Below are 21,574 nucleotides of genomic sequence, written 5' to 3'. Positions count from 1 at the left end.
GACTCCAGAAAACAGATCATATTGCAGTAGAGATGCTGGAAGAGTTTGGGATTCCTTATGTGGTAGGTATTGCTTTGTTCTTGTGTTGGTGATAAGGTACAGGTAGTCTATAAAGGTGGGTGCCCTCTACCTGAGCTTATGCAAGTTGTCCTACCTAAGTCGTAAGCCCCCCCCTTTATTGTTAATAAAATAGGCCTAAAATGTGTTGAGGGGGGCAAGTGGGATTTAAGGGATTTTTTGCTTGATTTATTAAATGGACACTTTTTTTTCAGTGCTCAGCTTGAGCAGCTTGAAAAGGTCCGCTCCTTATGCAGGCTATAGAAGTGTTTTGGTGAACTGTATGGTACCGTTTTTCCCCCTAGATATGACCCAGAGCTTTCAGCCTGCCTTGCAAGATGGTCCAGGACTCTCACAGATGTTCCAGCCTAGCGGCAAAATAATCTTCTTTTCCTCTTTTAATCCTCCTTTTCTGGATCCATGCAGATGGTGTTAACAAAAATTGACCGAGCTTCCAGGGGACTGTTGTTAAAGAACGTACTGGAGATCCAGGAGTTTGTAAAGGAGAAAACTCAGGGATGCTTTCCTCAGCTATTCCTGGTCAGGTAAAGCTCTTCTCCATTGCTGCCCTTTCCTTTCAGGTGACAATTTGCAATAGGGCAAACTACCTGAAATGGGTCTGTCTGCTCTAGAGGTGGCACTTCCCTGTGCCCCGAGGCTGGAGGGTGGGCTGCTGATGGGGAAACGCCCCTTTCCTTCTTCCCCCTCCTCTGCCAGTGAGTGGAGTTCGGTTTTCAAGGCTGCTCTTCCTCCGGCCTTTCTCCGAGGGGGGCAGCAGTCCCTATGCTGCGTGCTAGCCGGCTTTGCCATTTTCTTTGGAGTTGTGTTAACGGTAGCAAGCTGCAATTGTTTGATTACGTAGCTGAAGTGCTTGGTGTGCCAAGGTTGCACTTGCGGGGGATGTCATTTAATACAGCCAGTGGCTGAGTTTGCTTGTATTACTCCAAGACACAGCAGCATCTGGCACTGAACACCCACGCCTTTGTTCCCACAGTTCTCTGGAGTTTTCGGGGGTTCACTTGCTAAGGTGTTTTGTAGCCCATGTTACTGGAAACCTGCCTACTGTAGAGGCCAGCTGAGAAGACTGGCTCCTGATCTGCTCGGCTCATCCAGAACAAAAGGTACCAAAACTAGAGGTCTGGATTTTTGTTGTAAATAACCCCAGGTACTAGAATTTATTTTTGGATAAATTTTTGGATATATTAATATTTGTAAGGCTAAGCTTTTTGTTTCATAAATTCATCAGTTTTGGAAGTTGGCACTATGAATGAATCCAGGTTATTACAAAACTGTTTTATAAAACCTACATGATTGTGCTAAGGAGAAAAAAGCAAAGAGAACCTCCAAAGAGAAGCTAAGTTTTAACACAGCATTGCCTCTCCCTCCAGCTAGATGTTCAAAAAGCTACCACTGCATGCCTAAGCTCTGCTATATTTAGGATACTAGAGATAGTCTAGTAATCTCAATAATAAAAAGGCATTTAGTTTAGAAAAGAAAAACTATAGCCCTAACATTAAGCAAACTGTACTCGCGCAGTTGAACTGAACGATGCAGAGAGGTTTACTTCTCTCAGCTTATATAGCAGGGGCCAAAAACTAGCACCTGTGCACCCTGCCTGCTCTAAGGCGATCTAGAGTAGAAATAGCCAACATGGTGCCTGTGGAGGTGTGTTTAGGACTTCTTGCATATTTTACTCTTGTAACTCCTCTGCATCGTGCGTTCAATAGGTGCAGCATGGTAGCATACCTCGCTTGCAGGCATCAAGTTGTCCCTCTTCCAGGTGGATGAAGGAAAGGACACATCTTTAATGGCGATCTGCTTTTTGATCACTGTTGGCTTGAAACAGAGTGGAATAAATGACTGACACCTAGGGGAACTCTCTCCTTCTGCACTTTATCATCCGTCGGTACTGCATCTACCTTCCGTTTTAAATCCAGCATGAAGTTCTGCAGCTGCACTCGGATGAATTGCCAGAGATGAGACACATTGTCCGTTACCTGCATCTGTTCTACTCTGGCAGCTGGAGCACAATACCGATGTCCCATACTCTTTAGGGGCACTGCAATAGCTGGCAGAACTGTGTCCCACAGCAGCTAAGAGCACCTGAAGTTGGCTTGTTACAAGGCACAGGATTGGAAGAAAAAGGACTGCCATCAATAGCAGTAGCTGTTACAAGAGAATTTAGACCAAAGCTATTAAGTGCCTGTGTCAAACTCTGGCACTCAGTCTTGTCATGTCTTAACATTGCCAGATGGGTGTATGCAGTTGTCACTTACTTACATTAAGTGTTTAAACCTCAAGAGAGGGTAGGTCTTTTGTGAACCATACTGAGGTATTTCTAGTGTTTTGTTTCTTTATCGAATTTGTCATAACTTTCAGACTAGACCTGAGGAGAGGTCTGTTTTCAGCATACATCTAAGAAGGGGGGCCGGGGGGGAATGCAGTAGAAAGATGTGGAACTCCAGTTTCCACATCTTAGCAGAGATCAAACCTGTAATTCTCTAGTATTTTACCTCTAATCCCAAAGTGCTCCAGAGTGAACCAGCCCACAGGATGCGTATTCCTAAGGGGACGTGCAGTAATATCTAGACAGATGGAACAGGTGCAAGCAAACACTTTGGGAATAATCTTTTCTTAGTATCTTAAAACCAGGATCTTCCAAAAGCATCAGTCTTGCCAAGGCTGTCATTTTCAAGGCCTCAGCCTTGACTGAAGAGCCTCTGAAAATAAGTCTGTATATGTAAAAGAGTGCAGTTCTGTTTTTAGTCCCTTTTCAGAACAAAACGCCTTACAGTGCTAGGAAGTCTTTTATTAACCACTTAAATACATTAAGTATGTCTGGTAAATCCATTTGTATAAAAAGTGCTTTGAAATGGCAGCAGACTGGGAATTGGACCCCATGATCCTTGTGGGTGTGTATAGTTGCCATGAGGTGTCCTTAGTGGAAGCCACGTGGAGCTAGGTCACAGAGTTTCCTACAGCTGTACTAGAAACAGTAGGTACGGTCTTATCCTGAAGAACCAGCTTTACCTCTGGACACATCTGGGTTTTCTGCTGTATTGGTCAAAAGATCTTCATTCACAAATGCTTCAAATACTGGAATAACTAACTTAACTCTTGCATTTTCCTCAGCCATCTGCAGGAGGGAACACCACAGTTGTTACATGCAAGAATCAATGCCCCTGTGACAAGTAAGGTAGTAAATAAAACCAAGTCCTCTCCTTCACTTAAACATTAAAACTTACATTCAGGTGCCTTCATGGGAACGTGCTTCGGGTAAACAGGTGTCTGACGCACTAGCAGACTTTCCTGCCAAGTTCTTAAGGAACATGCGATTTGCTGAGTGAGGAACTGCACTTTCTCAGGCTGGGGACACAAAAGCTCTCCCTTTCTTTTTCCCCGCTCATTGATCAATGGTGGGCCTGGTAGCATACTGAAGCAGTAGAGATCATTTCAGTTTTAAATGCTTTTGATGTCTTAAATTGTTTGCAGTGTATACACCACACGGCAGGCACCCAGCATTATCTTGTAAAGCTTTGCCTCTTCTGCACCTGTCATTTACAGAAGTGATGTTGAATACAGGCTTCTATGGAAGAGGATTTTGCCTTGTGCATCTTTCCCATCTTTCAGCAGTACTTTCTCCTTTTTCTTCCTCTACTGTGTCTGCTCTAGTCTGTCGCCATAACCCTGGCACTACAAAGCCAGTATTTTGACCGTATTCTTGCAACAGTCCCCTAGAGTCACTATAGTGTAGAATGCGTTTTAGTAGGGACCTTGACCAGATGCTACGTCAATAATTCTATTAGTATTAATGAAGTAACCTAAACAGGTTTCTTGGGTTATTTTAAAAAGCAGAGGGGGCAGGGTTTAGCAGGTAGACATTTCAGATTTAGCCTCCCTGAGGCATTTACACAGAGAGGCAACATGCACTAAGGCAGAAAGAGCTCTGGTTTACTGTCACTTTGAAGGTTGTTTCGGTGTTGCCTTCTTTCACTCTTTCTCTTGTCTAAAGTCTTGCTCCTTGGGCTCAGCATTGTTTTCAGACTCTGCTCAGAACTAGGATGTATTGCAGTAGAAGCTCTCTGGTACAGTATGAAACAAATTTTGGATGCCAGACAGAACATGCCAAGTGTTGAATACAGGAAATTCATTCCGCATTAAGTAGGGTGGCTGCCCGTGAGAAGCAAGATACTGCTACCTCAACTATCAAAATTCCTGGCAAAGGAGGAAACAGAAATTTTGGCAGCAGCTAATGTTTCCAGTCTGTATCACTGGCTAATCCTACTCATGCTTGAGATTACTTTTAGTACCTGCTTATCCCAGCTATAACATGATGCTGTATTTTACAGAGAAATTGTAGCTGTTTCTGTGCAAGCAGGGACAAACCCAGGGAGACATACAGCTTCTTACCTCACTCTCCTGCTTAAGTGTTTTGGAAACAGAGTAAGGTCAGAACCCAATTACAGAAGAGGCAGAGGAGGGAGGAATAAGTTGCGGTTTTGTCCCATGCTACAAACAGGACACAAGATGAGAGGAAAGGAACAGAACTAAGAAAAGGCAAACTGATCTCACATCCCAAAATAAAGATAAGTTAATAAATTGAGAGGCTGTCACAGGTGAATTATTAAGAGAAGTCATCATTGTGGGATTAACCAAAAGGTTTTATTAAACAATGATTAAATGATGATTAAACAATGATTAGACAGTGGTCAAGCACTCTACTACTTACTACACTTCTAATAATTAAGCTAGCTTGTATACAGTATGTTTTAGATCTAATATAAAATGTCATTTACCTCGCTGTAGATATCGGATGCCAGGTAAGGGATCTCTCGACCTCGAGGACTAACCTTGAGAGGCGTCAAGGGGAGATCACCACCGTGCAGCCTGCTGCTCTGCAAGAGAGCTCAACAGGCTGTGCTGGCTGCAGATATTTATAACGTAAAGTGATTGACTTGTAGTCAAACTCCCCTTCAGTGTACATGCAACTGTGCAACCTCAGCAGCTGTAGTTTCATCTGGTCCCAGCTCAGGCTGGTACTGTTAGCTCCTGGTAAGACACGACCTGAATTCCCTAAGTTCCTGAGAAGATGCAGCCTAGCACAATTTCTCAAGGTTTGTACAACAGGGCTGACCACTCGGGCCTACTTGTTGGTGATGCCTGAACCAAAGTACTGTTAATTCAGTCAGAGTAGGTGCACCCGTCACAGAGGCATGACTTACCTCTACAGCCCTCTATATAAGAAGCCACCCTCTCCACAATATGCTATAGCCAGTCCTGTAACTTCCTTTTATTCTCATCTGATGCATTCACAGCCCATTCGTATCTAAAAACACCACCAAAAAAAAGTAAAGTAAGCATCCCTTCCTTACCTACACAAGTGATTTTAGTACTGGGTTTGGTAACCGCAATTTGATCTGCTCCTAAGAACGAGCCACAGCATTAAGCCTACATGCACAGATTTATTTTAACACTGTCCAAGCACTTGTTAAATACTTGATCTCTAACTACTTCAGCTATAACTAGTCTACTTATAAGCAGCTCTTACATAAGCACAGAAAACTGTTTTGCTCAATCAGGTAATTATTGAGCAGCTATCAATCAACTGTTTAGTTATATACACAGTAGATTTTTTTCAGGGAAGGTAGTTCACATTTTTGTATTCTAATAATCTGCAGTGGTATTTCTGCACCTTGTGGCATGTTTACAAAGTTTATACAAGACAATAAACCTACCACTTGCACAGACATAGCTACTTAAACCAGTATTTTCTTTGAAAAACATTGAGGATGATGGAAAACATGCCAATAAGTAGTAAGGGGTGGGGCGGGGATAAATCTTAGCCTATTCTTGCTTGTGCTGTTCCCCAAGAAGTTATTCTCCACTGGTTCTTGTGTGATGAATACAGCACTGCTGGACTGTTGCCCTCACCTCTTGTGCGAGTGCAGAATGTGGTGTCTTGGGATGGCACCAGCCCTGAGCTCCCTCAGGGAAAGCTGTTTAGACTCGGACACCGAAAGGCACTGTACTCACTTCTTTTGAATTCATTTCTTGGGATCCTTCAGTGCTTCATCAAGACTCTCTCTGGCTCTACACTTCACTATGTTTTTGTTTCTCCAGTGTCTGCACCTCAGCTGCACCTTTTCCTTCTTCCTCTTCAGCTTCCTAGAGAAAAACTTTTGTTCAAACTTAACTTAGCAAAGCATTTATTACACTAGAAGAGTGAGCCTCCTACTGGAGACATGACAGATTTTCCTTTATAAGGAAAAATTTCTTTATGACAAGAATTTTTCTTAAGGCAAAACCTGATGAAGGCACAAGAAACTTTTATTTCTCAAGCATCAGCAAAACTAGCTTAATCATTCACAACAATTTATGAAGGATGTAAGCTATTGTACAATTCAGAAGTAGTATTTAACAGGGCAAAACAAATGCACTCAGACCAAGGCCCATGTAGATTCAGTAGGACTTCAGCTGTCTTTGTGCTCAAAGACAGTAAAAAACATTGCGCTGATGTTTAGAGATTCTTTTTCTTCCCAAAAAACAGGTGGTGTCGGAAACCTAGTACCCAGCCCCCAATTACAAGAGACATTTGAGAAATTCTAGAACTTGATGATGGAAAAAATAAAATAAGGAACAATACCAACAAATCTTGGGAAAGAGTTGGCAGGTAGATCTGTAAGCAAGCCAAGCGTGACTAGTTTGCACGCTGTCAGAAGATACTGCTGACAGCTTTGGCCTGTAGTAGCCAGGGTTCAGGTGGCCAAAGTATTGGCAACATCTGGGATAAAGGAATAGTTTTGGACAGTTTTTAAAGACCATTCTAATAGAAAAATATTTCTTTTATTCTCTCTTTAGTGGCTCCCTAATTTGACTCCCAAGGTGTACTTAAGAGACATTTGTTCTAAACCTGGTACTCTAAAGGAGTACTACTAAGAAATTCACCAAAAATATTACGAGTACAATAGGCAACTTAAAAATAATGCAATAAAAATAACAAGAAACATGTTTTTACAGTATAAAGCATTTCAATGTTAAAGTTTCTTTAAGACATTAAGAAACACTAACAGGTGTCCAAGCTGATGAAGTTAAATCTTGTTCAAGCCTTAGATGTTAAATTACAAAGAAATGCAGATCTCCTGGCAGCTGTGTGGGAACTTAAGGACAAATACAGGTTAAATGGCATGAGGCATAGGCCCTTCTTTTTTAACCTATCTGAAAAGTGTACTTAAGCAACTGATCCGTGTCCGTTTCCTTTGTGTGCCCCTCCTCTGACATTTTTGACCTAGTTTAGGCTAACAGCAAGAAGCATATCTCACCAAAAAAAAGAAAAACATTGTTTATTTAGATGTTGACAGAAGTGTTATTACATAAAAAGGAAAAGGGGATTTATGAGTCACATCATTGTACTTGTTCTTTGGCTTAGGGGAAGTCATTCTGAGCTGTGCTTGGCCCCCTGACAGTGAGGGACTGCCACTTCTAGATACCAGTGCAGACTCCTACACTGAACGCTCAGTTACAGCGGAAAGCTAACAGCATACGCAGAAGTTGTTTCCACAACACACTCGAATTGATTTAAGTCCTGCTTTTGATGAAAGAGTGTACTCCATCCCCTGAATTAAATTCAGTTTCAAAGTTGCGGCCATGGGAAACCACCATGCTTGTGGGGGTTACCTTCAGTTTCCAAGTTGTTTGGTCATAGTCAATTGTGCTTCAATCTGTCAAGTACTGAGAGCTGGGAAAAGGCAAAACTTAATTGAAAAGGCTACACATCTATTCCTGTTTCCTTAATTCCAGAGCTCACGAAGAATGTATTTTCTTTCTGGATTTCCACCCTCACTGTCAAGAACAGCAAGAGCATCTAATTCCATCTCTTTACAACTGCCAACGGTTTCACTCACCAGCTCTTTGCCCTTAGCATACTTCAGCTCTCACAGCCATCAGTTACTTCACTGGAAAAAAAATACTAAGCCCATTCCCCTTCCTGTATGTTATCATTAAAAGCGTAATCTCAAGTTTATTGATCTAAAATAATTTACCGTGTTTGTTAGAAAGCAAATGCTCTTCATTCACAGTGCTCAAATTCAAACCACCTACCAAGCACAGATGCATGTTTATATGGATGCATATAAAGCAGGAAGGAAGAATGTACCCAAAGTCATGCTAAAAGCAGAGACGAGAATAAAGCCCAGTCTTTTGTCTCAGCTAGGCCAAACTGGTTCCACATGCAAGCAATGAAACAAGCTGTCCTCTTCCCCCTTTCTACCTATATTTAGTCCATATTAAAAAACGTTAGCATATTGTAAAAGCATGTACCAATGCCATCAGGAAAGGAAGAAAAAACCACAAGTTTACTTTCACCTTTTTTTTTTTTTAAATAGTCTAAGCGCTAGTAAAGTCCTAAGTATTTAGAATTCATACAGGTTACAAGGACATTAACTTCCACGAAGCCTTTTCCTGACAGGGCAAGGAACTCTGTGCTGTAACTGCACCAGTATCTTACCTTATATTGTTAAGTTCCATCTTCAGTTTCTCCTGACCAGACCCGGGCACCAGCAAAAGTTTGTGTGTTCTTTCCCAAGTCATGCATGATCTGAAAGGGAGATTCCAGAGTTCATTTGAGATCCTTTTTCCATAAAATCCTGTCACGAAGCAACCTGCAATCTTTCAACTTCTCAGTACCGGGGGGTGGGCGGGAGCCCACTGACTTCCATGTGCCACCCTAGCGCTATTTTTCCTAAAATAAAAGTCAGAAATTGAAATTAGTTTTGAGCTCCGATACAGCACATCCACTGTTTTTCATATCTGCAGAATACACAGATTTGTACTCAAGATATTACAAGTGCACAGGAACTCAGCTTCAAGTCACAAACCAACTGCCAACCAAAGGCAAAGAGGAAGTTGCTCTCAAATTAGCTGTTCCATAATTATCTGTTGCAAGGATAAATGTGCCTTCTTCACAAGTTCGGGACAAGAGGAGAGGCCGGTAAGGGTGACAGCATGGTGGGAGTGTGTTACAGACCTCCCAACCAGGGTAAGAAAGTGGATGAACACTTCTCCCCTCTTTAAGCAACTCCAGGAAATCTCTGTATCAGACTCTGGTCCTCATGGTTGACTTGAACCTCCCTGACATCTGCTGGAAGGGCAACATGACAAGACACAAGCAGCCAAGATTTCCATGGGGTGTCAGGAACAGCTTCTTGATACAGGTACTGGATGGGCCAGCCAGGGGTGACACACAGCTGCATCTGCTGCTCAGGTGTGGTAACAAAGGAAGAGCTCACTGGGGACATGGTAATCAACTTGGCCATAGTGGCAATGAAACAGTGGAGTTGAGTGACGAAAGAGAGTAGCAGATCCTGGACTTCAGCTTACGTAGGGAACAACTACATGGGATCCCATGGAAGGCAGCTCTGATGGGTAAAGGAGCTCAGGAAAGCTGGCAGGTCTTTCACAAGAGCATCCTCCAAGCACAATCCTCCCATCCTCATACTCGGGAAGACAAGCAGGCATACTAGGAGATCAGTTTGGCTGAACTGGGAACCCATGATGGAGCTCCAACATAAAAAGGCAGTATATAGAAGGTGGAAACAGGGACAAGCTACAAAGGAGGAATTTAGAAACTTTCCCCAGGTGTATAGGTGTGAGGAAAGCCAGAACTCAGCTGCAGCTGAGACTTGTCAAGGACATCAAGGGCAACCAGAACTTCTGCAGTTACACTGGTAGTAAAAAGCTGAACACAAGAAATGTGGGCCTGTTGCTGAGTGGAGTGGGTCATACATCCTAATAGCTCTGCTTGTCTTTACCAAAAAGGTCTCACAGGCCTTTGAAATATGTAAAAGGGTTCAAGAGGAGAGCTGCCAGCAGTGGATGAGGATTAAGCTAGGGATTACTCAAAAGAGCCAGACCCCTGCAAGTCCATGAGACCTGACAGGCTACATCTGAGGGTGCCGAGAGAGCTGGCCGATGTCCTTGCAAGGTGGAGGTCTCTGATGACTGGAAGAAAGCAAATGTTGCACCCATCTTCAAAGAGGCCAAAAGAACAATCCAGGGAACTGCAGGTTCAGCCATCCTTACCTCTGTCCCTGGGGAAATCATGGGGTGAGTTATCCTGGAGTATGTTTCTGGACATGTGAAAGAGAAGAAGGGATTTGGAGACAGCATGAATTTACCAAGGGTAAATCATGCCTGACCAACCCGACTGCCTTCTATGGTAAAATGACTGGATTTTTGTATGAGGGGAGAATAGCGGATGTCATATACCCCAAATTTAGTAAGTCTTTTCGCACTGTCTCCTGCATTATTCTTGTATCAAAATCAGGACTTTACAGTCCGGATAGGTGCACAACTAGATCAATAAAAACTGGTTGGATAATTGGGCTCAGAGGGTAGTAGTTAGTGGGTCACACTCTACCTGCATGGCAGTTACAAGTGGAACACTGTGTAAGGGTCTGTCCTGGGATGTGTCCAGTTTAACATCTTTATGAGCGGTCTGGAGGAGGGGAGGAGGTGCATTCCTCCCACATGTGCATATGGCACCAAACTGGGGGGAACAGTCAACACATTCGAGGGCAGGGCTGCCATTTAGAGAGACTTGGGCGAGCTGGAGGAAAGGGCTGACAGCAACCTTATGAAATTCAGCAAGGGCAAGTGCAAGTCTTGCACAAGGGAAGAAAGGGCCCCTGGCAACCACACAGGCCAGGGACTAACTGTTTGGCAAAAGACCACCTTTCTGACCTCATGGCTGACCCTCTTTTAAACAGGGGAATGGACCAGATACCTTCCGAGTTCCCTTTCAAACTGAATTATCCTGACCTGACAACCTAATGAGTGTAATACACAGATTTGGGGAGGGTCACCAAATCTATCTCGGAGTGATTCCTTTGCGCCACAGCTTCAGTCTGGAAGAATTACAACTTTTTCACCGGGGGGAGAGAGGCAGCAGCCCAACCAGGGAGCAGGGAACTCTCCAGTCCTACCCCCGTGTTTCCTTCCATTCATGAAACCCATTTCTCAGGCACGAAGAGCAAGGATTTGTCTACACTGGGAGGCAGTTACACAGCAAGCTAGTTACTGTAGGCAGAGAACTGAAACAAAAACCAAGATCTACACCTACAAAGGAGAATTAGACTTTAATTTTTTTTCCCCTGAAGAAGACACTCTATATTAAAAACCTACTGACATCAAAGCAGCTGAAAAGGACACCGGCCTTGCAAGCAACAACTGCAGTCAGCTTCGTACTCCAGCGGCCACGCTCACACGAACAGCCCCCTCCCCGGACGAGGCTGCAATACCTTCTCGCCGGTAAAACAGCCATTTCCTCAGAGAAACCCGTGCGTGCTTCGCTCCGCGGGGACGGGTCTCCAGGGGAGAGCGAGCGGTAACGCGGGACAGCAGGGCCTCAACCGTCCCAACCGCCGCCGCTCTGTGCGGGACCGCCGGGCGGGGTAGCGGGCCCAGTGAGGTGGGGAGCCTGCGGGAGCGGAGCCAGCACCGAGAATCCTCCGGGGAGTGCAGCCGCCGAGCGGAGAGAAGGAGCGGAGCCGAACGGGACAGGACAGGCCCCGGGACAGGACAGGCCCCAGCCGCCCCCCTCCACCATACGACAACATGGCGGCCTCCGCGGGGGGGCGGGGCTGAGGAAGCGGAAGCTCTCCCGCCCCGCCCGGAAGCGTCCGGCAGGGTCTGGCGGCCATGGCTGACGAAGAGGAGGACGCGCCGGTGAGTGGTGGGGGTCGGGAACGCTGGACGGGGCGCTCCGGCCCACGTTCCAGCCGCAGCCGGGCAGCCCTCGTGTGTCGCGGGGGGGCGGCTGCTGGCCCAGGCCTCACCCCGAACCGGGGCTGGGGCGGGAGGGTAGCGGGAAGGGAAGGGGTTCCCCCCCGCCGCCCCGGGCGCTGACGGCGGCCTCTCCTCCGCTGTACCGTCTAGTTTGAAGAAGACGCGGAAGAAGCCGGCGGGGGCCTGGACGGCGGGCAAGGCAAGAGGAAGAGGCTGTTCTCCAAAGAACGTGAGTCGAGCCGGGCCAGAAACCCCTGCCCAGCGCTGACGGGTCACTCACCTCAGGGCTCCCTGCGGCTTTTAAGGACGATGTCCTTCCCCCAAACACAGCTGAAACTCTGAGGAGGCAGCTATGGAGCTCCAGAACTCAGTTTTCCTTAGCAAAACAGGTGCTTTCATTCAGTGCCCTGGCTGAAAGTGTAGAAAGCTGTCATATAGACCCCCCAAAAAAAATACTGCTAATGCATCCTCTGAACCTAACTGTGCCAAAAGTCAGTCACACTGTCGGTCAGTGTTGCGTATTTGGTAGGCTAAATGCATATTTAAAGAGTCTGTCATCAGACATGCTTTTCTGTACATACAGCACTAGGCTTTTGTTGGCTTCTGTCTACCTGCTTATTTCCTGTATGTTCGCTCAAGAATTGTCGTGCCCAACAGACAAGAATGCCATCCTGGTGCATGAATGTGTAGGCTGGTGAGCTCTAATTAGATGCGTGCTGCTGACAGCACTGAATGGATGTAAGAAGCCTCACTGAGTGTTTCTTTCTGCAGTAAGATGCATGATGTATGGATTTGGGGATGACCAGAACCCTTACACAGAATCAGTGGACATTCTTGAGGACCTGGTAATAGAGTTTATCACAGAAATGGTAAGTCAGCTCTAGACAGCATGGTCAAAACATCCTTACTAAGACTTTAGTCTTCTGAAGGTTAATACCTCTCACTCAAATACTGCATTATCCCAGGCCCAAAACTCTGATGCTAGTAGGAGAAGGCTAAACTTAGACTTTGCTCTTCCAAGACTAAGGCAAAATTCATGCATCTTGCTCCACATGGATTTAGAACAGTGTCTGAAGTCCTTAAGTAGCATTTAGATTAGTATGGGGGGGCAAAAATACATCTGACTTTGGAGTTCACTGTGGCATCACTATATGTGCAGCCAAAAAAAACCAAGGCACAGCTTTGAAAGCCTATCGACTTTTTGTATACTCCGTGTCTTTACATGGATAGGAACATAGCTCTGCACTACAAAAGAAATGCAAACTTCTGGGGCCTGAAGCCATCACTCTTCCAGATGTTTGGATACTGTTTGAAAGTTTTTGTTTTTTGAAAAAAGTTATTCCAACTGTTTGTGGATCCCCTTTCTTTTGAAAGGTTGGCCTTGCCTTCCCTCATCAAAATGCCCTAAGCTGTCCTGTGATACAGGTACTTCACATTGCTTCCAAGTTCGGCCTGATGCTGTTCATCTTCAAGCACTCTGCAGGTTGGGTGTCCTACGTGTAATCTGGCTTTAGTTTTGATGTCATTAATCTCATGTGTATATAGTGGTTTGTGCTGGGTGTAAGTGACAGGCAGCTGGGGACAGCAGAGCGACAGTAAGTCCATGGTTTACTGGGAAGTTCTCTTGTGACTAGGATGGTGGTGCCCAGATCCTGCAATTGCTTACTTTTTGATTATAAAATGACAGGGAAAAAAGTGGAATTGAGAGTTTAAAAGAAATTAAGGGGCAAAGGAACCCCGCTGACTTTCCTCTTTTCCTGTAACAGACACACAAGGCAATGTCGATTGGGCGGCAGGGCCGTGTACAGGTTGAAGACATTGTCTTTCTAATCCGCAAGGACCCCCGTAAGTTTGCCAGAGTTAAAGACCTCCTGACTATGAATGAAGAACTGAAACGAGCCAGAAAGGCCTTTGATGAAGCAAACTACGGCTCTTGATTCTGCACGGAGGCTGCACTGAGGCATTACTTGGGCACCTGCTGCCCAGAAGGAAGGAATGTCATGTGTGTTGTCTGGAGGGGTTATTCAGGATGGAGGTCACTGCTGGGATGTCTGCCCTCGCTCACAGCCTTTTCTGAAAAGTATTCAAGCAGCTGAATGTTATCTGATTGTATGCGGTATACTTACATATTTTTATACCATTTTATGAAATGAGAAGAGAGCTCTAAAGATTCTTGTAATGGCAGGAAGTCTGTTTGAAGTAGGACTGTGCTGAATCGGATATCTAGAGGGCTAATGATGGGTCATTCTCTACAACTATTTCAGTTATCACTGGGTATTCCAGTGACAGGAAGCCTAGAAAATGGATCTTGGTTAACTGGACGGAACTATACAAGTTCTGCTCTTTGCTCTTTATATGCTCTTTAAATAAAACATTTTAAGTTTCTGCCCACTCATCATAATTAAACTTACATTGATCAATTCACACAAGGCACATAATCCAGGGTTTTTAGCACTTAATTGGCTAGGAAGGTTATTTTTTCTTCTGTCCCAGTGGGTAGAGCTCTTTTGTTTTTTACCAGTATTAAGCCTAGGAAATTGAAGATAACCTATTCCAGATTTACTTGCACTTACAGCCTTTCCTTACCCCTGTTAGGCAGGTGCTCTGCAATAAAGCAGATTCCTGGTTTTCATTCCGAGACAATTTTTTCATAGTACTTCCTGGTGATCCTGATCTTGGGACCGCATTACAAGCAAGAGCCTGGCAGAAAGCACTAACCCCATTGCTTGTTCTAATATTATTTCATTAATACTCATTGGCGTAGCTACGCCTTACATTGCCAAGCAGGCAGAAATTGCACTTACGTTAAAAAGACTTCAGGACAGTGGGAAACATATTCACCAGTCAGGAGTTTACTGTTGCAGGCCACAGCTGTGCTTTCCCCTACTTCTGGAGCAGCTCAGAGGCAGTAGGTTTAGTTAACTCCCCATTTCAGGACAAGGATAACAAATGCTGAACAGCGATAATACTGCAAGTCAAGGCTGTCCCCTATACAAGCAGCACAGAAGGAAGAGTATAAAACTGTTTCCTTGGAAAAGTGGCAGCAAGTCCTTTGTCCTCAGCAGCAGTAAGTGATCAGCTGCAGCCTTCCACCATGGATGGTAACTATTTGCACTGTGGATTTGACAGCAGCACTTAACATGTGGTCAAGCAATAGAGAAGGGACACTGAGTAAGGGTAACTCAAAGTCACTGTTCCTGGACAAGGCTAGGTAAAAGGATGAAGATTATTCAGCTGTTTGGAACACCCTTCCATAAAAAAAAAAAGCTGTTTTACAAAAACATAGTAAAATAGTTGCTACTTTCTTAGCAGAATTCAGGGTGTGAATTACCAAGACACCGTCAGGGTTCTGAGGGTTTTACTTAAAAAAAAAAAAATTGGAATGACTTGACCCCTTTCCTCCTTGCAAGTCCAGGGTCAGACACCCATTGCTGCAAAAATAGAATCAATATCCATGTTCTCAGCAGCTTCTTTCCACACAGGGCCAGGGCTTCCTTCCAGCAACAGCCGCTTAGTGGTCCCTGCTGTGCTTAGTTTGACACAGCCTGCATCAGCACTGGAACATCCTTCCCGACTCGGAGGCCCATCCTGGTAAGCTGGAAGGATGAGTGATGCACTGTTCTCACAGACTCCAAAAAGCTCAGAAGGCTTTTGCCGAACAGTCTTCAGAGTTCTCTTCAAGCGCACAGATGATTTGATCCTCCTTTGACAGAACCATGCCCCGAGGTACTGCTTTGGCCAGCGTGCGTTTTGTGACCCATATAGGAGGTATTTACGGACAGATGTTTTGACACAACACAGTTTTTTCTTCAAGCTTAAGGAGAGGAAGATAAACATAACTTCATCAGCTGTTAAAGTTATTTCATTTGGGGTTTAGAGAGATTTGGTTATTAGCCTTCTCTACCGTTTTCCTTGTCATACCAAGGAGATACACCAGCACCTTGTACAATAGTAGCCAGGGCATTCTGGAGAAAGGTGGCACCCCTTGCATCATATAATCATTACCGTTAAACATGCACATGATTTAAGTTGCATTTTCATCCTCCCTCTTAAGTATTTATGCATTTGTTAGCCTTCTAAATACTTTCACAAATGACTGAAGCTAAACAGAATGTTCATGTCAGAGTGTCCAGTAATCTGAACTAGTGATCCCGTTTGCATTTAAAAAGAATGGGTTAGACCACTGCATTTCTCTACACTGTAGTAAAATACATAAATATTAAGGTGTAAAGTGTCAGATCCAGAAACCCCACACCCACACAGAATTACCTGCATCCTTGAGCCTCCACATGGTGCAGCCGGTTGCTTTTCAACAGCTTGTTACGCAGAAAATAAGCTTCCGATTTGAATTTGTTGCCTTTGCACCACAGAATAGCTTTTCTGAGTGCCTCTGACAGTTCCCCAAACGACGTAGCTGTTTGGACCATCTGTACAAGAGATCCAGTATGCTGCGATTTTGCTATACGAGAGGAAAGCAATGCCGACTTTGCTTTAAAAGGTGTTGATGCAATGCTTATACCCTGAAACAAAGAATAACAGAAATAGTTAGTCTTTTAAAAACGTGACATGCCTGATTCTCTCTGCTGGAGAGGAGCGGAGCACTGAGGTTTTTGTGAGAACATTTCTTATTTCCTAAGGAGAAAGTGGAAGAGCAGTCTTGTTGTGTGGAATACAAAAAGAGGCAGGTAATTAGAATTTGTATTCCTGTCTACTACTGACTTGCTCTCTGGTCATTTCACTTGACATACCAACAAATGCTCAAATTCCTAAGCAGAAATTAGGAGTGATTTTCAGTGCAAAGCCTCCACGCTAACTTGGGTTGTTAGACAAGCAAAAATAAGGCAGGGAAAGGGGACATGTTCAATCAGGGATATCATGTTTTGAGAGTTAGGGTCTTCAAAGTTAAAAAAAAAAAAGTGAAAAACAGTACCATACAAACCTCTTGTGTTGGAGGTCTGGATGGTCTAAGTAAGCTCTTCACATCAAACCCCGGGTGCTTCCCTACAAAGAGAGAGGAGAGTTCCCATTACGAAGTAAAGACAGGTTTAAGTCTTTGCACAGGGACACCGCAATGCTTTGCCCTGCTGAGCTCTCAGATCTCCTGCCGTCTCAGCAGGCTCGCACCTGTACTCAACATTTCCAGGCAAACTCAAGGGGACTACACTTATCTCGCCTGGCAGCTGGCAAGGGATGAAGAGGATGCAGAGATTTACAGATGGCTGCAAAGGAGAACTTAATGGGTAAAAGCTTCACACAAACACCTGGATGCCTGCAGTCACTGGCCATAGCCCTGACTGCAGGGGAAGACTTGGGCACCACCCAGAAGCAGCAAGCACAGGATACTTGCATCCTGTACTTAAAACCTTATCTACTCTTGTATGGACTGCAGACAATGCTCTTAGCTTTCCTCGCTATTCTTGGGCCCAATCTATGCAGAAGCAGGAAAATACAAGTATCTATTTACAGGACCTGTATACTGCATTCATTACCTGCTCCTCTCCAGGCTGTATCATGTTTAAAAAAAGCCACCAAAACCTCACAATACTGATACTATCCACAGCTTTATAAAGGCACAGGTACATGCAGCATTCTCCTCCTCTTCCAAGGACAGGAGAGGGGAGTTTGTACTAGAACCGCACTCTGTGGGTAGTAGAAGTGCTTGGCTCTGTTGGACAGAAGTTGCGGTCAGTCTATGAGATGTCAGAAACCAGTAGCACTGTGGCACAAGGCTTTACCTCTGCTGGCTCTGGTCACCAGAACCGTCTCTCCGATGTCCATGGGGCATGGGATGCTACAGTTTTTCACAGCACTCGTGCAGGTTGCAAAATTTCTTTTTTTCCCAACCTCTGACACTGCCTCTGGCATTGTTGGGAAGAGCTTCTTCAGCCAGCTGGTGGGTTTTTTTGTTGTAAGCATTCTAGCCTTTTGCTTCTTCACCTCAGAAGAAACGTTAACTCCAAGGAAGTTACTGATATCAGAAGGGAAGGTAAACCCTTTGATATAGGGCATCTTTTGGGTCTCAGATACCAGATGAAGTGATGTCGACAACATGCCATAGAAGGACACAAGGCTCTGCAATACACACCTGTACTGAATCCTGAAGAGAGAAGACAGAAAGGTATGAAGCCTCCTCTAGCAAAACCTTGTGCTTGCTGAACAACTACCTTCAGCTCAAGCGGAAGAGACTGAAGAGATGGAAGAGATTCCAAGCTGCCCACTCTCTATTCCCCCTCAGTACAAGCTTATCTTTTTACACTCCATCACCACGCTTTCCTTAATATTAGTCTGAGCTTTAAGGAACAACAGTTCCTTAGAATGTAGGAGTGACTTGACCAGTAAATCCCTGATCAGGAGCCCCTCTGCTTCCCTACAGCTTTGCTGAGTACCACACCTCAGACTCATCAGGTTTCCAGGTCACATCCAAATCACTTGACATGAGGTCTTCCCCCAAAAGCAACCTGTCCCAACTCAGGACAGCGGTGCTAGCACTGATGCCGTGCAATCGCCTGCTCTACGTTTACTGGGGAGACAGATTTCTTGTGCCAAAGAACGTTTTACTGAGTTCTTCTACACAATGCTGTTACTCCTTCAGCTACAGACAGCAGTTACTTTCGTGTACTGAGAGAGACCAGAACACTGATTTCCCTGGAAAACTCAGCAGTATTATAGAACAACTTTATCCCAGCCTTTCCATTTCAGCATGAGGCAGGACTTGCCGCTTGCTGCAAAGAGTACCAGATGTTAGTGTTTGTGGCAGGCTGGCATTAACACTGTGATTTTATTAGTGCTACATGAAGTTTACTATGAACCAAGAACAAAGCCTTCCAATAGCAGCATGTAAAAAGTCTCTCTCCACTTTTACAACTCTTCAGGTGCTAGAATCAAGTCCAAAAGGATGGAGGGACCCCCCCCTCCTCCTCCTCCCAACTGAATAAAACTCACTCAGCAGCAAGGCCTAATTACAAGCCCTCTCCCTGACAGGCATGTCAAACGGACAACAAACAAGACAGACTTTTGAATACACAAACCATAGCCGGCTCAACAACCCCAAAGCCACAGTGTTCAAAAGTATGAATTCTTCTGAGCAGAGATGTTTAACAGACAAGCTGAAGATTACACCAGTTAAGGATAAAAAATAAGCAGCATGTAATGAGGCTTGCTGAACACACCAACTAGAGGCAGTTCACAAGGCAATATCCTGGATAATCTGGGAGATGAGTATCCAAACTTTGGGTTGCTCAAGGCCGGAACAGCAGCCAGCTAACAGCCTGAGGTTCCTACATAATAACTTGAAAGTAAGATGTTTGGCTATCAGAGAAACTTCAAGTTGCACGTATGAATGGCACAGTTGAGTCCATCAGCAATACAGTGCCTACAGCAGACCTAGTTTTGGTCTCGTGAGGTGCTGCTGGTGAACTGTAAGAATGTTTTCGTGGTGAAAAAAGGATACAGAAAGCCTTTACAGCAACAGTCCAGTAGACGTAGTATGAGCTTGCAACCTCCCAATACCTTCAGAGCCACTGTTTCCAGCATAGGCTGGCTGGGAACTAAGCACTCTGCGTGGGCTTGGGATGTATTTTTCCTGTGTTGACACAAGGGCGAGGAGATGGTTATGATGTAGCATTCCCACCCTTTAGCTCTGCAGACTGAATTAACGGGCAGTAGAACATACGGGATCACGACACTTACTTGGGAATCAGTCCTGCTAGAGTTTCGATGCAGCCCACCAAGTTCATTTTCCATAGGCGCTTCAAGCATTGTTCTACCTAGAAAAAAAGAAAACTCCTTTGACTGGTATTCTGAGAGATGGGAGTGCCTTGGTCTAAGAACTGTCACTATATTAAGTGACACCTTCCCCTTATCAGTTTAACAGCATAAATTGCAGGTTTGCATGATGGAATGTTCTGGTATGCTCCTATACCTGCACTATGATGAAAAAGATCCCTTTATCACACTACCATGAATATGGAATGAAGTGAAGGGCTGGAGTAGGCCATTGTTAATTGGTGCTGCATCGTTTCCCCTGCTGTATACAATAGCCTTTGGTATTAGCTTTCAAGAATGAAAATGCATAAACAAATCAAGAAGGTAAGAACGATTCCTGTTCTATTTCAAAACAGTTATTTGAAGATACTGACAATCCCTTTACTGGAAAACTGGTAAGGAGTTCACTTTTCATCTTAAAACAGAAAGTGCCTAATAGAACAGCCTAGGATTATTCTTCCCCCCTCCTATTATTACAATTAACTGAAAATGAAATCCCTGTATTACTCGTATATTCAAAGGTATGTAATTGTACCTACTCCAGGTCTCAGCGTAAGTATAAGAGACCAAGTATTGGCTCCACAGGGCTGGAAAGCGGGAATTGCACTGGCTGCACAGAGCCAGTAAACCCACTGAACTAAACCGTGAGGAGAATTAAAGACGACAAAAATGCACCTGCTCCAAAATACTTTTTGCACGATGCTCCAGGCATCAAGCACTACTCCACGGGCCTTTCGAGGACTGGTGTCTGGGGGCCGGGGGTGCAGCGACCGGCTGCCGGGTACCCGCTGACCCTCCTGAGCTGCTCCTCACCTGCTGCAGGGCCAGGTAGGGCCGATGCCGAAGCAGCCTGCTGTGGTAGGCGTAGAGCACGGCCCGCAGGACGCGTCCCTCGGCGGCCAGGCCTGTCCCCGACAGCCGCTTGCCGGCGATGTAGCACCGCCGCCGCAGCGCCGGCAGCTGCCTCACTGCGGGCGAGAGCCAGGCACCACCGCCTCAGCGCCCGCCGCCGACCCCGACGGCCCCCCGCGCGCCCCAGCCGGGCCGCGCGTCCCCCAGCAGTCCCGCCTCCCGTGGCCGGCGGGCACCGACTGACCAACCGCCACGAACGCCGGCGTCCCGCACGGCGCCCGGGAGCGGCTTAAAAAGCATCCCAGCCCTCCTCGGGCCCGCGCCCCAGCCCAGCCCGGCCCAGCCCAGCCCGGCCCAGCCCGGCCCGGCCCGGCCCGGCCGCACGGCCCAGTGCCCGCGCCGGGGACCTGCAGGGTGCTCGGCCGCCAGGGCCACCGTCGCGCTGCTCGCGGGCCACGGCACGTCCAGCCGGTTCCACGCCGCCTCGGGCGCCGCCATCTTCCCCGGTGTGGGGGCGGTGCTGCGCAGGGCAGGAGGGAGGCTGAACGCGGGCGGGACCATGTTGGCGAGCCGGGGGGGAGGGGGGCCGCGGGCCGGACCAAGTCACTCCGGCGGGGGGGGGGCGGGCTGCTACCCGGACCGGCGCCTCCAACCGGCAGGCGCGGTGGAGGCGGCCAGGCGGCGAGGGGGCTGCTCGCCCTGGGGCTCGCTGCTGGGGTCCCCAGCGCCTGGTGTGCCTTCACCCCTTCCCCGCGCAGCATACCTCGGGCGCTGCTGCGTGCCTGGCACCCCAGAGCCGCGGAAGGGAAGCTCTCTTGGCAGCGGGGAGCTCCGGGCCTCCCACCTGGCAGGGCCGAGCCTGGGAGCGCAGCCCGGCCCCGCGGCCCGGCAGGCCCCCTGCGCTGCAGGCGGGAGTGGGAAAGCCCCTCTCGGGGGCCCGGCCACGCACCGTGGCCAGGCTGATGCCTGGGGCGGGGTAAAGGCCGTGGGGTCAGCGCAGGAAACGCCGCCCAGCCGTGAGCCTGCTGGTCGTGGTGAGGCGTGTTGCCTGTGAGCACCCACCACATCGGTCAGCGCCGCCAAGGCATGCTGGCCTGGACACCGCTCCAAGGCCCGAGGT

The 21,574-nt window shown here is 46.5% G+C and overlaps 3 protein-coding genes and 1 long non-coding RNA gene across 6 annotated transcripts in view; 2 read left to right on the top strand and 2 right to left on the bottom strand.

Annotated features, from left to right (window-relative positions):
* The window catches only part of GTPBP8 (GTP binding protein 8), a 4,001-nt gene extending 2,068 nt beyond the window's left edge, over nucleotides 1-1,933 (top strand). The window contains exons 5-8 of the mRNA XM_076349224.1: nucleotides 9-62; nucleotides 484-602; nucleotides 1,052-1,178; nucleotides 1,785-1,933. Of these exons, the coding sequence (XP_076205339.1) occupies nucleotides 9-62; nucleotides 484-602; nucleotides 1,052-1,136 (258 nt within the window). The 3' untranslated portion in view covers nucleotides 1,137-1,178; nucleotides 1,785-1,933. The remainder of the gene's footprint in view (nucleotides 1-8; nucleotides 63-483; nucleotides 603-1,051; nucleotides 1,179-1,784) is intronic.
* A 3,383-nt stretch (nucleotides 1,934-5,316) lies between these two features.
* On the bottom strand, nucleotides 5,317-11,695 carry LOC143165656 (uncharacterized). Of its 3 annotated transcripts, none has more exons than XR_012996290.1 (3): nucleotides 8,561-8,957; nucleotides 6,091-6,222; nucleotides 5,317-5,383 (listed from the first exon to the last, which is right to left on the bottom strand). It is a non-coding gene; the product is annotated as an uncharacterized LOC143165656 (long non-coding RNA). The 3 variants fall into 3 exon arrangements; XR_012996286.1 differs by lacking the exon at nucleotides 5,317-5,383 and adding an exon at nucleotides 11,352-11,695 and having other exon boundaries at nucleotides 6,136-6,222; nucleotides 8,561-8,794; XR_012996287.1 differs by lacking the exon at nucleotides 5,317-5,383 and adding an exon at nucleotides 11,352-11,695 and having other exon boundaries at nucleotides 6,136-6,222; nucleotides 8,561-8,650.
* A 7-nt stretch (nucleotides 11,696-11,702) lies between these two features.
* On the top strand, nucleotides 11,703-14,223 carry TAF13 (TATA-box binding protein associated factor 13). The gene is made up of 4 exons (XM_076349212.1): nucleotides 11,703-11,778; nucleotides 11,989-12,067; nucleotides 12,610-12,707; nucleotides 13,605-14,223. The coding sequence occupies exons 1-4, from the start codon at nucleotides 11,752-11,754 to the stop codon at nucleotides 13,773-13,775; spliced, it is 375 nt and encodes a 124-aa protein (XP_076205327.1). The 5' UTR covers nucleotides 11,703-11,751; the 3' UTR covers nucleotides 13,776-14,223.
* A 271-nt stretch (nucleotides 14,224-14,494) lies between these two features.
* RMP64 (ribonuclease MRP subunit p64) lies at nucleotides 14,495-20,952 on the bottom strand. The gene is made up of 9 exons (XM_076349200.1): nucleotides 20,862-20,952; nucleotides 20,416-20,570; nucleotides 19,528-19,604; nucleotides 19,289-19,420; nucleotides 18,867-18,944; nucleotides 17,574-17,935; nucleotides 16,778-16,839; nucleotides 16,108-16,358; nucleotides 14,495-15,652 (listed from the first exon to the last, which is right to left on the bottom strand). The coding sequence occupies exons 1-9, from the start codon at nucleotides 20,950-20,952 to the stop codon at nucleotides 15,256-15,258; spliced, it is 1,605 nt and encodes a 534-aa protein (XP_076205315.1). The 3' UTR covers nucleotides 14,495-15,255.
* Nucleotides 20,953-21,574: the final 622 nt, after the last annotated feature.

Source organism: Aptenodytes patagonicus, chromosome 1 (assembly GCF_965638725.1).
Source record: "Aptenodytes patagonicus chromosome 1, bAptPat1.pri.cur, whole genome shotgun sequence".
Lineage (NCBI taxonomy): Eukaryota > Metazoa > Chordata > Aves > Sphenisciformes > Spheniscidae > Aptenodytes > Aptenodytes patagonicus.
This window is presented reverse-complemented; position numbering and strand designations above follow the sequence as displayed.